Below are 15963 nucleotides of genomic sequence, written 5' to 3'. Positions count from 1 at the left end.
GGTGGTCACCCTATATATTGCTCTGCCTCAGTTCATTTGGAGGGGTCTTCTCTTCTTTAGTCCTCTCAGCAGTAATGCCTCAAGAGCTCAACAACTAAAAAAGAAAAGAAAGAAAGCCCCTACCTCTCCCCTTTTCCCACCAGGACCCCAGTCTTGCTCCATCTGCACAGCCCTACGGACTTAGGGGCTGTGATCTCCGAACACTGGGCATGCAACGTACGTCAAGGCCTCCTGCAGGTTCGTCCAGGGTGCACTGACCAGCTCCCTCCAGTTTCTGACCAGTGGGGCCGCGGGGTTTTGGGTGAGCCACGGACAGGTGAGCTCCTGGTGGTTCCGCGAGCGGGCGGGGTGCCAGGCAGGAGCACAACAAGAGCACGCTCACCTGCCCGCGGCCCCGCCCCCCCAGCGCTGGCCAATCGCCCGCACCGGGCGGAGCTGGAGCCGGAGCCAGAGCCGGAGCCGGAGCCCGAGCACTTGCGGTTGCCCGCGCAGCAGCTCAGCCTGGAACGAGCGCAGCCTCGTCCCCGACGCCTCGTCCCCAGCGCCGCAGCCTCGTCCTCGCAGCCGCCGCCGCCGCCGCCGCCCCCGGGGCATGGCCTGTCTGATGGCCGCTTTCTCTGTCGGCACCGCCATGGTGAGTGCACGCATCCTGGGTCCCTGGGCTTAGTTTCTTGTCCGGGAGAGCAAGAAATACATTAAGACCCTCGCCCTGACCCCCTCCGCGCTCGCTCCGGGGCTCCTGTGAGCTCGTCCTCCGGCGATGACCCAGGTGCCCCGAGAGGCCCGGCTCTGATCAGCCTTGTTCTGGCCACCTGACATCTCAGGATGCTCCTGGACCGGTCGGGAACGGGAGGGGTGGGAGGCAGCCAGACGGAACCACAAGTGGACAGATGGCCTTGACCTCGTCTGCGTCCGGGGGGCGTGCAGCTTGGGGACCCGGAGCGCGCTGGGAGTGGCCGCAGGCTGGGCGGGAGGGAAGGAAGGTCTGCTATCTTTGCCCGCGGGTTCAAAGAGCTCGAGAAGCAGGGATTCCTCGCGTCACCCTCCAGAGTGCCGGGCAAGAGAACAAAAGAGGGAGATGATCCATGAGAGCTGGAGCCTGCCTTCCTTCAGCACTGTGGGGGACGGCGGGGACAGCTTCTCCTGGACCAAATGGAGGACAGGGCAGCGGAGTTGCCGAGGAGGCAGATGAAGGGCGAGAGGTGGGGGATGCCTTTCTGCACCCCGGAGAGAGACCGGTAGGGAACAGAGGCGGACACCTCACTTCTGAGGCTACCAGCTCTGGCGTGGACATCAAGGTGCCGGGCGAGTTCTTGCTAGACAATTACAGCAAACCGCTTTTCCAAGCGACGGGCAAGAGACACCTCTTGCATATTTGTAACATCTCCATAAACTTACATTAGAAAAGCAGAGACCAAAACTAACCATGTATGCTTTATTGTCAACACCACACCCACCCCACCCTACCTAAGGCCGTTCATTTCGATGCCTAGCACATCAACATTGCAGTTTGTTACTTATGGACTAAATTTCAGGTTATCTAAAGTATCCAAAGAAAGTATTCGGTATTCTTACTGGTATTATCCTATCTATCCATCTATCTTTCTATCTTTTTTTTAATTTACTATCCGGCCAGCTACTTCCTGTAGGCTGTGCGCCCTCAGTGTATAGCACGCACCAAATTTCCACGCTCCCTCCCCCCTTTATCTCATTTTTAGCATCCTGTATTTGAAGTCAGCTGGGCTCAGCAGGATTTGACCGACAGTTACCTCTTGGCTTGAGCTCGAGAAAAAAAAAAAGTAGCCGGGGTTCTGCGCATGCTCCGTTCTGACACCCGCATCCTATGATTCCAAACAGGTTACTGTAGAGCATACCGAGACTCGCCAGCTCATTATATAATGATTTTGTGTAAACTGATAGAATGGGGCCGGCAGAAACCTTAAGTCTGTTGATAGAGGAGGGGAAACCCAGGGGTGGGGGTGGGGCGGAACTTGCAGGCCAGCTCCTATCTCTGGGAGTACTCTACCTTCTATACTTGACTTACATATAAACCCACTGTCAAGAGTTGATTCCGACTCATAGCGACCCTATAGGAAAGAGTAAAGAACTGCCCCATAGGTTTTTCATGGCTTACGGAAGCAGACTGCCGCGTATAAGAGAGAATGAAAAACTTAAAAGCCAGTCTCCTCATAATCTTTGCTTTTATCTGGTTGATGTCTGGGTAATATTCCTCTGGGAAATCATCCTTTTACATTTGTTCATTTATTTGGAATTCCTAAATAATGTGGATAATGGAAAATTAAGGAGATTATTGATGCTCGTTTAAGGTAAGGAAGGTTTTAGATCCTTCAGTTGCTGAGTGGCTCTTGAAGTCCTTTTAGGGATTCCAAGAAGACTTGTACACATGGGAATAAGAATGAATCCAAATGTTTTCAGATGTAGATTGTTCTTTTAGGTCAAATAATGTTAGGTTTTGCTACAGTCCCAGAACTCAAGTGTTGTTTCCTGGCATGAAGACACTTAGGGCTGGGCTCATTTTTTCATTTCAAGGAACAATCTTTTGTTTGAAAATCATTTCTCTCCCTGAAAACCTTGTACCTTTTTTATTTTAAAAATTCTATCCAAATTATAAACAGAGACCCTTGAAGGATACCCAGGATCCTGAACTTGACATTCCCACTACCCCCATGTTCAGGTCCAACAGTGTGGTGGGCCTGGGAGGTGTGTGTCTGGAGAAGGCATCCTGGAGAATCTAAACAGGATTCTGGGAGCTCTGGTGGTGTAGTGCCTAGGCATTTGACTGCTAACCAGAAAGCTGGTGGTTCAAACCCACCAGCCACTCCTCAGAAGAAAGATTGGGCAATCTACTTCTGTAGTGATACTGCCTTGAAAGGGGTCACTATGAGTCAGATCCAACTTGACAGCAGTAAGTTTTTTTTTTTTTTTTTTTTTTTTGAGGTCCTGAGCTGGAGGCCATGAGGTGTGGGCACAGGTTTCCCAACAGGGTAGCAGGATTTGGGACCGCCTAAAGAGCGTTCTTAGTGATAGTGAGGTTGATGTTCTGAATGGCAAGCCAAGTGGAATCTGTCCTTGTAGCTTGTTAAAGGGGCAATGTTCTGGTGATTTTCCAGTGGGCAGTCGCCTTGAGGATTGGTCAGACATTGATGGGCCCAGTGCTGCAGGATACTAGGGAAGGATCTTCCCACCCAACAGCAAAGCCCACTGTCTAAGTGGACACCAAAGTTGACAGCCACAAACTACAGAGAGAAGTGAGAGAGAACTATGTGCCAAGCCCCTGATACCCACTCCCTCTTCTTCCTTTTTCCTCCCTTCCCTGTGATGCTGAGGGAGAAGTTTCTGTCATAACCCTGCTTCCCTGGAGTAAATAGAGCAAATGAGTCTCTAAAAGGCCTGGGTAAGGCTCACTAATTGTGAGAGACTCCCCCTCGATATGCCCAGCATTCAGACGGAAATCCTGGGTCACTCTGCCCCATGCCCTGAAAATATTCTCATGACCAGCAGCCAGGAAAGCTCCAAATAAGGTCTCCTCTGCATTCAACCTTCATGAATGAACTTACTATTATTTGCAATACATTATGCAGAAAAATTGTGCGTGGAGGGGGAAGGTCAAAGACAACAGGGAAACAGAGCAATGAAAGGAAGAAATGAGGGAAGAGGTACTGGTTTTATTTTTAATGAGCTTGGGAGGTGAAGGAAAAACTAACTGTAACCTACCATGTCAGCAGCTCATGTCTGAGGGTATTTTTCCAGAGAGTGGGTCTATTTTGGAGTCGTGGGCCTCTGCCCCACATCAGACAGGTTTTTATGATTTTTTTAATTGGGCAAGGCTCTCTGGCACCTATGGGGGAAAGGTGAGTACTTGTGTGCATCACTTTGGGCTTAGTTCACTTGGAGCTGGGGATGTATGATTTCTTAAGTTTGTTGTGAATTTCCCTGTAAGGGTCACCTATAGCTTGCCTATAGAAAGCTAAGCAACATTCAGATCATTGGACAGGATTTGAGAAGCATTCTGTCTTTAGGAAGGTGGCATGGATGGATGGAGGGAGTTGGAAGGCCCACAGAGCTAGACCCCAGGGAGCCAGGGAGCCTGACGACTCACCAGCTGGTGGATATTAGGCCAGTCTGGCATTCTTTCCATGGTGTTGAATCCTCCTCTGAAATAAAGATGGTAATTTCCACCTTCTAGACGTGGGGACAGAATTAAAGGTATAATTTCTACACTAGGGAGTTTAATGGGCACATTGTGATTGCTCAATCAATAGTAGCTATTGTTTATAATCATTTATCTAGTATGCATGAGGCGTTATTATTTAATACTTTAAATAGTAAGTACTTGACTGTGGCTTCTCCTTCTCTCACTTCTGCATCAGTTTACTCAACTTGCTTTGTTCTACTGACCTGTCAACTTGTCTCCATCCCCACTGCCACCATCACCTCTCTACTGAAGCAGCCTCCTGTCTGCCCACCTCCAACAACTCCCTTTGGCACCCTGGTGTCAACAGCACTGCAGGAGCCATTATTCTCAACTGCAAATCTAGTTCTTTCACTCCCTGGCTTTAGACTCTGGCTCCCCAGGGACCTCTAGATAAAATCCAAACTCCTTAACAAGGTTGGCCAGCCCTCGATGATCTGGACCCATTTTGACTCTCTAGTCTCAAAGCCCCCTCCTCTCCTCCTCCATACCACCCTAAATCTAAATCAGTGCTCTAACTCCTGGATTTCTTTCAGAGTCTGGAATGTTCCTTTCTCTTGCTGCTCAGCCTTTGCACATGCTATTCTCTCACATAGAGGGAACCACCGCCCATCTTACCTTATTAATCTCAACTTAGATTTTATTTCTGTAAAAAGACTTTGTCTCGAATCCCCACACCCCAGAGTCTGTGGTATCTTAGCTGTCCCTTCTGGGTCCCTGTATAGTCTTATTATAGCCCTTGCAGCACCATATTGTGATTGCCTGTTTCTTGCCTGGGGCCTGATCTTGATCTTGAACTTGCTCAGACCAGAGGCCATGTCTGTCTGGTTGACCACTGACACCCCCACCCCCACCCCAGCTTAAGTTGGTGCTGAATTTGTTGACTGGATAGACAAATGAGTGAGAGAGTGAGGGAGTGACTAGATAGGGAAAGTTTAGAGTCTAGTGGGGAAATTCAGACTCTCATCAGAATATTGGTCTGACTGATATCTGCCAATTGGTAGATGGATGGAGTAATGCTATCATCCCCGCATTATTGTGTGTTTCTTCAGTAAGGAAATAAGTGACTGATTGGACAGATGCCTGAGGTGGCTGCCTAGGAGGAGGGTATGGCAGCTAGAACACTGTGCGTAGAGGTTGAAAGGGTCCTATGACTGGAGAGGAGCTTGTTGAATCACCACAGCCCCTCACCTCCACAACTGAGCACACAGCCATTGAAGACCTCCAGAGTTAGAGCTCCAAGTCTACCAGCAGAATGTAGGTTTGGAACCAGCACTTCCTGTCATTCCATTTGTGTGGCCAAGGAGCTAATTGTCTTGTCCTACTGCTCCCTCCCACACTCCCCAAAGCCAGGATTTGGAGCTTCCCAAGTCTCCTTCGGAGTCAAAGTGGGCTATAAACCAGTGTCAGCAGCATGCAGTCGTCAAAGAGCAGGATGAACAGGCAAAGGGGTGGCATTTGGTTCCCAGCTCTGGGGATGCCAAAGCTGGAGCCAAGGGTGTGCTGAGCAAGGGCAGAGTTTTCTATTAGTTCTGCAAGACGCCCCAGTATAGAAAACAGAGGCTGCATCCTAGCTTCCTCTGGGGCCCCTGAGCCACATGATCACCTTAAGGCTATGAGGATTCCTGTTGTCAGACAAAACTTCACTAACTTTGTTTCTGGAATTTAGGAACCTACTTACGTTTGTGTCTGAAACATTTCACATTCTCAGTGCCAACAGCCAACCAAGACTAATTTTGTCAGAGTTGTACTCTGCACCTTTATTTTTATCCATAGAACGTTATAATCCATGAGCTAATTTTTTATTTGGTTCAAGTTTTGAGAAGTAGGTGAGGGATGTGTGTGTATCTGTATCTGCATGTGTGTGCACGCTCTATGTATGTGCATGTGTGTATGTGTGTATTTGCATACCTTTTGCTTAAAATGTCAAAGTTCCATTTTCAACTGTGAAAAGAATCAGAATCCCCTATGGCCACCTCTCCCCAGGCCCCCATTTTTGTTTTAAGTATTTGAAAGCTTCAAGTTTAGAGATGGGTTTTTGGCCCTTAAACACCATGAAGGAAATAATGCCAGCTCTTCAGTAATACAGTTATGTGCCCTCAGGAAGGCATTCTAATAGGGGAAAATCTTGATCCCCTGAGTTGCTGGGATTTGTGGGGTTTTTTGTTTTTGTTTTGGCTTTTTGATTAGACACAATAATGGCCAAAACTAGCAACTCTAAAGAAATAGTTAACAACTCTGTGGAAAAACCCAGTAAGTTGTGGTTCCTCTTTAGGACAAACAGTAACATGGCAGTGTCTCTGTAGTCCCCAGGGCAGTCAAACTAGCCTGAATTATCCAAGATGGCGATCAGTAGGCTCTTCTCATTGAGGCCTCCAACAGTATGGTGGAGTGTTGCAGAAGGCCCGTGCTTTTGAAACTGTGGACTTTGTCTTTAGATTAAAGAGGCAGCTAGAAAAAGTACAATATAATATTTGTCCACCCCAGGGTTCTTCTGTGTTTTGGAGGTACTTGGGGCATATTGATTGGCTCAGAGTGCCAAGCCATTAGAAGAGGATATTCCTTTCTTTGCATAAATACTTTTGATTCTTGGCACATCTCTTACAGTTCAATTGACTCTCACTGTAAACTTTAAAAGCCAATGCTAGCTACAAAATATTAGGCACTTTTGTGATGCAGTAGAAAGAACAACTGTTTTTCTGATGACTCAAACTCTGGAACCACCTCTGCCCCTTATTTGATTGTGGGACTTAGGGCAGGTTCCTTAAATTGTCTGCACCTCAGTTTCCTCACCAATAAAATAGAGGAAAAAAATACCAACATTTGAGACTTTTCAGTGCTATTATGAAGATAAATTCAGAGAGTAGAGTTGTAAGTGATTTGGAAAAATTTGGAAAATTTAAAAGTAAAATGCAAAGACCAGCCCCCACAAAACCCAGGAACTCAATGATATTATTTCCTTTGAGAGGTTTTATGAGATTATAAAGGAAAGCATTAAAATAGCTCATTTAAAATAAGACTTTTTCAGTTATACATTTCAGTAGGAGCTAGTATCATGCTTCCATATTGAATATTATGAGTGGACTGCAAATCCACTACCACCACTAGCTGCCATTGAGTCAATTCTTATTCATGACAGGTTCCAAAGGGTTGGTTTAAATTGGCTTATTTTTTTTAGAAGTAGATCACCAGCCCTTTCTTCCAAGGCACCTCTGGGTGGATTTGAACTACCAAGGTTTTGGTTAGTAGTCGAGTGTTTAACCATTTGAGCCACCCAGGGACTGCAAATAATCATTTTTAATGATGGCCTGTGTTTTTCTCTTTGAGGAAAATAATTCCTTTATTACAGTTTTGTGATTTAGATTTTATGATTCCCAAGTAAGACTTGTAGATCAGCTTAATATTTTATCTTAAACATTTTTTTGAATAGAAGACAAAATGACAGATAGAGATGACACATTCCTTTAAATAAGCACCTTTCTTCTTGTGCCAAAGGTACTCTTGTAGTTTCAGAAGTGTTGCAATTAATAGTCAATGACCCTACGCCTGATGGCAAATCTCTTGATGCAATACCCTTGATGTAGCTTATAACATCTTGTTGCTTCCTCTCCTTTTCTTTTAGAATGCCAGCAGTTACTCTGCAGCAATGACGGAGCCAAAGTCGGTGTGCGTCTCAGTGGATGAGGTGGTCTCCAGCAGCATGGATGCCCCTGAGACAGAGCTGCTGAATGGACACCTGAAAAAAGTGGATAACAACCTCACGGAGGCCCAGCGCTTCTCCTCCTTGCCTCGGAGGGCAGCTGTGAACATTGAATTCAAGGACCTCTCTTACTCTGTTCCTGAAGGACCCTGGTGGAGGAAGAAAGGTAGGGAGGGAGGCTACTTTGTTCACTGAGACGTGGGAAGGTCCTGTGAAGGAAGCAAAAGCAGCAGGTTCTTTGGGCAAAATCTTGGGTCTTGAAATTGGGAGGCCAAGATTCTCTTCCCAAGTTTGTTATTATTGAGGTAATTTAGTTCATTGCTTTAGCCTCTATTTTCCTCAGCTATAAAATGAAGATGTTGGAGTAGATGATCTCAAGGTTCATGGTGATGCTAAAATTCTATTATATTATTACTAATGACCTGTTATTGGAGAAAACAAAGAATGTCACTAAAGTTGACCAGGGTCAATGTGTGCTTGCTTCCATAGTGCATTCAAAGGATCATCTTTTGTGAATGCTGTTTATCTTAGTCTTTCAAGATGGAACTATTCTTTAGCATTTCAGAGCAAATGAAAATGGCACTACTTCCCCACTTTGAAGTGTTTAAAAGTACCTATGACCTAGAGTGATGTCCCTGGAAACAATTGTTTGTGTTAGGGGTCTTCAAAGGACTCTTTAGTGGTTGGTGTTGATGGGCAATAAATATAAATTAACTGTTTTAAAATGAGCCATATAGATACAAATGGAAGAAATAGAGGGCTGAAACTTAGGAGGTCTCTGAAAAAATACACAGTATGGAAATTTGCCACAGGCATGTTGCATGTTAAAGGAAATTGACAACCAGCCTGTATTTTAGGTTTTTTCAACATCTTGGTTGCTCCCTCTCCCAGCTCTATATCTTCACATTCTGTAGAGTTGATGTCTCCTTGGGTTGATACTACTTTTTCCAGCCTAACCTAGTTCTTCCTGTGGAATTTATTCCTCATCCTGTGTCCAGGAGTGCTCTATCTTTCATGGGGGAGGGGGAGATAATTGGAAGAGGACATGTTAGCCGTCACCAAGAAATGAGGGTCCCTGGTTTCTAATGAATCGCTTACAGCAACTTGAACATCTATGAGGAATTTTGAACAATGAATGTGATTCAGATACCACTGGAAATATGTTAATATTTTTAAGACTCTCAACTTAAATCTAGATTCAATCCTACTTTCTTTTTGAAGAAGAAAGATCCACTGAGAATTGCTTTGTTTATTTCTAATTTTTCTTCTTTTTTTCTATACTTTCATTTTATTTTTGTACTTTCTTAAAGCCTAAGCATTTGAGAACATTGCTGGAGGCACTCTGGATAGTTTTAGAACCTAGATGGACTTGTCTCTGGTATCTGCCAGCCCAGGTTGGTTGTGGATAATTTTATGTCTATGTTTGCACAACCAGGAACAGCTCTTGTACCTTCTCAACGGTCTATTGTACAGTATTGTTATCTGATACTTACATTGTCAGAGAACACTAGCCTGTTTTGTAAAGGAAGAAATTCTGTGGCTGGCTCGGTGTTGAGTCCATTTGTTTGAGCCTACTGAAATGAAAGTGGCACAGTCTTTTCCTGCCTAACTTGAACAAAAATTTTTATAGAAAAAGTGTACTGATAAGTCAGGAGGACATTGTTATGTTTAGCTTTCAATCTACTCAAACCCATGAATGACAAGGAGTGATTTCTGTCTATTAGGTGTCACCTTGAAAACGTTCTTATGATGGCTGAAAATGCTTGGAGAGGTATCCTGCAAATGGAAGTGGTTTATAATGCAGAAATGCAAACATTTGAAAACTGTAGCAGAATATTGGTTTGAAATCCAACACACAAGTCTTGGCATACAATAGGTGCTCAAGCAATGTTTGCAGAGCAAGAAAACTCATTCCCAGCCAGATATATGGCTTATAAACTCTATATTCTCCAAGTGTTCAAACCAGTCACAAAAATAGTCAAAGTTAACCAATGGTCAAAGTTATCAACTATTTGTTGTAGGTGACTCTCTGGGAAGCTCAGTCCTGGTGGCTACCAGATAAACACTTGCCCTGTAGTAACCTGTGTGGGCTCAGGGGTGGAGTAGGAAATGGGTATGAGAGATCTGCCCTGTCCGTGAGTCAGAGATGGTTATAGCCAGAGAGGATGACGGACATGATTGGTTGGTGTGCCCCAGTTGCTGGTGTCTCAACCAGCGAGGCTTGGCTTTGTGCCCAGCTTCCTCCCAGCTCCCATTCTCTACAGCAACAACTGTGTCTGACTTCTCACCTTTTGCCCCTTCACTTAATGCTGCATCCCCTTTGTTTCCTTGTTTCTGGTACCTGCAATTCAGAATTTAGGCAATTTCTCACTCCAGCATAAATTCAGGTGGAAGTACTTGTCCACCTTCTCATGGAATAGAAAGGAAACTGAGGTTGAGTGGTTTAGGGGCTTGCCTATGCTCCTGATGTAGTGACAGGCAGGCCTGAGACTAGAGCGAGGATCTCTACCTCTGTGTAGTCCAATGGGACAGCCCTGCCTTAAGGGGTCCCAGTGTCGCTGAGTCCACATGGCTATCAGGGAAGCAGGGCTCTTCCTGTAGGCTTGGATATCCACAGGCCTTGTTCAGCTGTTGTAGCCACATTAGGATGGAGCAGCCAGAATTTTCTCTACTGAGGGAGTTAGCTGCAGAAGCTCTTCTCAGTGCTTACCACTTTCTCATGACCAACATGCACTTAGGTGTTACCTCCAGTTGACCCTGAACTTGGATAATGCATTTTCCCAACTAATACCTACCCCCAGGCTGAAGATTAAAGTATGCATTAGATCTGCACCCCTGCTGCTGGGCTGCCCAGTTGGAGTTCCTCTGTGGCCCTGGTCCAACATGCGAATTCCATTTATGCCCTTCCCACGTGGTAGACCGGTGTCTTTGTCTGCTTCTGCTCTGGCTGTTTCTGGAAGTCTGTCTCCTTTGCTCTCAACATGGGGCCTTCCCTTTCCCATTTTTGTCCCTCAGTTGGTGATTGTCTCATTTTCTACCAATGATTAGGTTAAGCTGTGAAGTTGAATCCAATGTCACTCTCTGCACTTCCCTTTTCTCATTTTGGAGATTTTATATTTGGTGTCATCTCTGTGTGACTCTGAGTACAACCTTTGGGTCAGACGTGGCTGCTCTTGTTTCTTTTATCTTATTATTCTGTCTATAGAAAGCTGTTTGTTTTAAATTTTTTAAAATTCAGCTTTAAGCAATGAGCTAATATGATGATCACACTGGAGTTAGACACTATGGCATTGCTTAGGGAGAAGGCATCTCCAAGTATGATAGCTGAATGAGTTTTGAGAGGGCCTGGTCCAGCCTCTTCATTGTATAGTTGAGGAAACAGGAGTCTGTGAGCAGAAGTGATTTGCTCAAGGTCAAAGCCAACATTGGTATCCAGCTGTTCTGACTCCCAATCTAGATTTCTTCCCACTATAAAGATATTGGATCACTCACCACACATTCCATGAAAGCTTTTTTCTCACACTCTTTCACTCAGAACATGGTGCTAGGACACAAATTCAACATAGAACATTCCAGCAAAGTTTGGCATTGTGACTAGAATAGCATTATAAATTCCTACCTAATTATTTCAAAGAAGGAAGAGAAGATGAAAAAAAGAGAACTTAGAAGAAAGGAGATGAGTGAATAAATAGCAGTCTTTTAAAGCCAAAGATGTCAAAGATAAATAATTTAAATCAGTCTTTGTGCTTGATGATTGCCAAGCATCAAAAATGGTGTTTAACAAAACATCTTGTATTTTCAATTGTAGTTACATTTTCACCATATGATTAATGATGTCTTTGGAGGAAAAACTGGATCATATAATAGATTCCTAGTAGGGAACATAATTCTGAAAGGAACTATTCTCAGGAGAGAAAAGTACACCCCAAGGATAATTTCACATGCTTCTTATACAGTAATTACTTTCCCTCAAGGAATTCACTCACGTAGCATAAGTTGATGGGACAAATGACTTGGAACAGTAGCGACTTCAGTTCTGCCACATAACAAACTTTTATGTCAGGGGAAGTACTGGAAAAATATGATTTAGTTGTTCCTTACTCCTCCATCTGACTTTTTGGAAAGAAGCTTTTGCTTGCTGCAAGGCAGATGTAAGGTAAGTAGACACACAGTGTTGGTGACTGCTAGGACTCCTTCTTAAGAAGAGAATCTACATAGTGAAATACCTCTTAGGGGAAGATGATTGTGATGCACAGGAGACTTTATGCTCAAAAGCTGTGTTCTGTCTTTTAGTTCACATTCACCATGGAGTCTCATTTTTATTAGGATGTGATGAGTCCCAGTTAATAAATGGAGCCCTTGAGGTGTTCTGTACATTGCTCCCTCCCCAAGAGATCTGAGCCATTTCATTGTATAGCTGACCAAGCCTGAAGCAATTCTTCAGTTCATTTAGCTCACAGGGAGAGAGTCTAAAAAGCCCAAAACCCAAGCTCAATGCCATTGAGTCAGATCCAAATCGTGGCAACCCCTCCTTGGGTTTCCGAGGCAGTATCTCTATGGAAGTAGATTGCCCAATTTTCCTTCCGAGGAGTGGCTGGTGGGTTTGAACCGCCAGGCTTCTGGTTAGCAGTCAAATGTCTTAGGCACTATGCCACCAGAGCTCCTGGGAGAGAGTCTACCCATTAGAAAATTGTGATGTGTGGGTCAGGGACATGCCCAAGGTCATAGTGGTAGAGAAGATGTGACTTGAAACCAAGTCTGCAGGATCTCAGGCCATGATAAGTTACCAGCAGGATTTACAAGGAAACTGGTAAGTGCTTAGCCCAGATATGGGCACACCAGTAGACTGCCCAGTCCATGAATGTGCGCCTTATCCTGTTTTACAAAATGATTAGGAATTGCTTTGAATGTTAATTTGGACTTGTTTTTCTTTCAGTTGGTTTGCTTCCATGGCCTTTGTCATTCATAAGTCTGTGTAAAGGAATTTCATATTTATACAGCATGGTTGCTGTAAAGCAAGTGACATGATTCTTAGAAATTAAATACACCTCCCAAGATTGCTTTGTGATGAAGTTCAGGTTGAGAACAAAAGTAATCATATCTGGGGCTTTAGAGAGTTTTCTTTACTATTCTTCAGTTAAGCCCTTGTCTCAAAATGGTAACACCCTGGTGGAATGAAATATCATCTCTTACTTTGAGATCCAATCCTCCAGCCTCATTCTTGCAAAAACCTAGGAAGGAGTTAAACATTCTGTGTAGCTTCAAGCCAGATTATCTTTATCGGTTTGCTTCTAAGCTATAAAAATGCATTTAAAACCCTTCTCAAATTAAAAGTTCTCTTTCTCTTAGTTCCATAACTATTTCACAAGGTGGATGCCTGTAATGACAGGTTGGCTAAAATGAGTGGAATGTGTCATTAATAAATCCCTTTCAGGAATTCCATTAAGGGAAGACTGGATCCCAACCAAGTGCGGGGAGGCTTGATCCAACCCTCTGGAACAGAGACAGGAAGGAAAGTCCAGTTACAGGAAGACTGCAGAGATCCAGAGAGAGCTATGGGTTTTTAGAGAGATGGTTTGCTCAGGTCTGAAGGGGATTTATAGTCCCCTACAATGAATGAGTCCCTCAATAATGTAAACTGTTAATGTGCTCAACTGCTAACTGAAAGGTTGGAGGTTCGAGTCCACCCAGAGGCACCTTAAAAGAAAGGCCTGGTGATCTACTTCTACTTCTGAAAAATCAGCCATTGAAAACCATGAGGCGCAGTTCTATTGTGACACACGTGGGGTCACCATGAGTCAGAAATGACTCAATGGCAACTTTTTTTTTTGTAGCATGAATGAATTACTTTTGTGCTTCTTGGGAGCGATCATACTAAGGTGGGACACCCTACAGTTCCTAAAAGAAATTGCTTTTAGTGCTTTTGCCTTTGCCTTCACCTGAGGTTGTAACTAACATTTTAGTGCAATGCTATGTTCCCAATCTTCTCACAAGGTCTCATGGCTTGCGGCTAAGGGATAAACAAAGGCAAGCTAAATGGCCCTAGGTTGCCATGGTGGAACCCAGAGGACTGGAGAGCTTCCCATCTCTCCCACCCCTGGCCAGTGTTTCTTCTCAGTACCTGATAGTTCCTTAGGGCAGGCAGGGAGGCAGGCAGGCAGGCAGTTAGTCCACTTACTTAGGCCCCCAGGGTTAGCACCTTTTTGGTGAGGAAGTCTTCTAAGTTGATTCTGATTGTTTGCTTTGCAAAAATGTTGAGAATTGACTGATTCTCAAGGCAGACTCATGTCAGATGAAGTCATTGTGATTGATGTATAAAACCAAGAGGGTCATTTGCTAATAAACTACAGGGAGAACATGGGCATCCGGCAGGGCAGCCAGCACATTGTCTCCTCATGAGCAGGCTGCTTTGGAAGCCAAATCCTCATCATCTGGGACTGGAATCAGAGCTCCATGGTCCAGAAGTGTGGCACCATCAGGCTCAAGAGTTGACTGCCCATTCTCTCCTTGGACATGGCTTAGATGGCCCTTCCAACACTGGCCTTTGGTCTCCTTTTCTCCTTCATTTCCACAGCTGACCACCTGGCTTCCTCTGGTCGGCAGGATCTTTATTCAGCCATGCTACTACTTTATCATTTTCCTGGGGAGTCCTTCTGTTCTTGGAACCATCTGGCCTCTTCAGTGCAACTTTGCAGAACTATGCTTTGCTCAGTGGGGGGTTGGCATCACCAACTTCCTGAAGTCAGTCTTGCCACATTCATTTTCATCCACTTGGTAGGGGCCCTTCTGTCTTCCTTTGACACCGCAAATGTGCTTGTTACCTTAAAAACTGCCCATTCTTGAACAAAGCTCCTTCCTCCCTCAAACCAGAACCTAATCCACTAAGCCCAAGAAATAACCCAAGGTGACATTTTGCTGAACATGATACCATTTCTTTTGTTTATAAATTGGCAGGGGAAAAAAAATGTTTAGTAACCGTATACATGCTCTTTTTGAGTTCAGTTCTAGAATCAACAGATTGGTTTATTTAAAGAATGAAGGTAACTCTGTGGGTGAGAGTAAATATATTTAGAAAGACTGAACTGAGCAGAGTTTCTAATAGGGGTATATTCTCTATTAAATCCATGATGACAAATTTCTACAACATGTACAGGAAAGATTGCCTTCCAATCAAATATATCTAATACCAAGTGCTCGGCTCATGTTGTGAGAAAAGGCATCAAGAGGTGTTTTTGGGGTCAAGTGGATTGATTGCTAACCTACTGTCATGCTCCAGCCTGACCTGGAGCCATTAGTTTCCCTTCTCACTTTATCAGCTGTGTTGTTATTAGTCACCTTTGTGCTTGATGGGGTAAATGGCATGTGGTGTCAAAATTAAGACATGCCAGAGTGACTTCAAGACTGTGATTATGACCAACTGAGACCTATATTTAGAGTCCTAGTCTTGGAGCCTAAAGGGACTTGGAGCTCTTCTTTTCTGACTTCCTCCTAGAGCAGGAATCCTTCTTGCCCTATTCCCCTCAACTGGCAGTCAGTCTTCATCTGAGCACTTTTAGCAACCTGGAACTGACACTTCCAGGCACGCAGGCCATATCTACACAATTCTGAATTCTTAGAAAATGCTACTCTACGTTGAACTGAAGTCGTTATTTGAATAATGTTCATTTGTTGATACAAGGTCTGATTTCTGGAACTCTACAGAAAAAGTATAATCTTTGTCTTGAAAAGAGCACACAAATTAGGGAGGAGGTGGAGCCTAAGTACAAAACAATAAGTGCATCAAAATCCAATGCTACCTGGAAAGGAACAATTAAGATGCAAAACACATGGCCCTTGAAGGATAGGAGGCCAGAGTCCTGCTTTGGAAGGTGGGCATCACAGTGACATTAATGGGGAGAGGGGCAGGGCAGTGAGCAAGAGCCCCTGCCAGATCATTCTTGCTCTTTGTAAACTGGTAAGGGTGGAGCTTCATAGAAGAGCAGAATATGAGTCAATCTTTCTGTTTCCTTTTACTGTCAAAAGGCAAATTGATGTGCTTAGACCAAAAAAG

At 44.5% G+C, this 15963-nt stretch overlaps 1 protein-coding gene across 1 annotated transcript in view; it reads left to right on the top strand.

Annotated features, from left to right (window-relative positions):
• The first annotated feature begins 592 nt into the window (after positions 1–592).
• ABCG1 (ATP binding cassette subfamily G member 1) overlaps positions 593–15963 on the top strand; it is a 103080-nt gene continuing 87709 nt past the window's right edge. Inside the window, exons 1-2 of the mRNA XM_007947278.2 lie at positions 593–634; positions 7836–8079. Of these exons, the coding sequence (XP_007945469.1) occupies positions 593–634; positions 7836–8079 (286 nt within the window). The remainder of the gene's footprint in view (positions 635–7835; positions 8080–15963) is intronic.

The sequence above is a fragment of the Orycteropus afer genome, unplaced genomic scaffold (genome assembly GCF_000298275.1).
Source record: "Orycteropus afer afer isolate SDZICR_OR568_19922 unplaced genomic scaffold, OryAfe1.0 scaffold00179, whole genome shotgun sequence".
Classification (NCBI taxonomy): domain Eukaryota; kingdom Metazoa; phylum Chordata; class Mammalia; order Tubulidentata; family Orycteropodidae; genus Orycteropus; species Orycteropus afer.
This window is presented reverse-complemented; position numbering and strand designations above follow the sequence as displayed.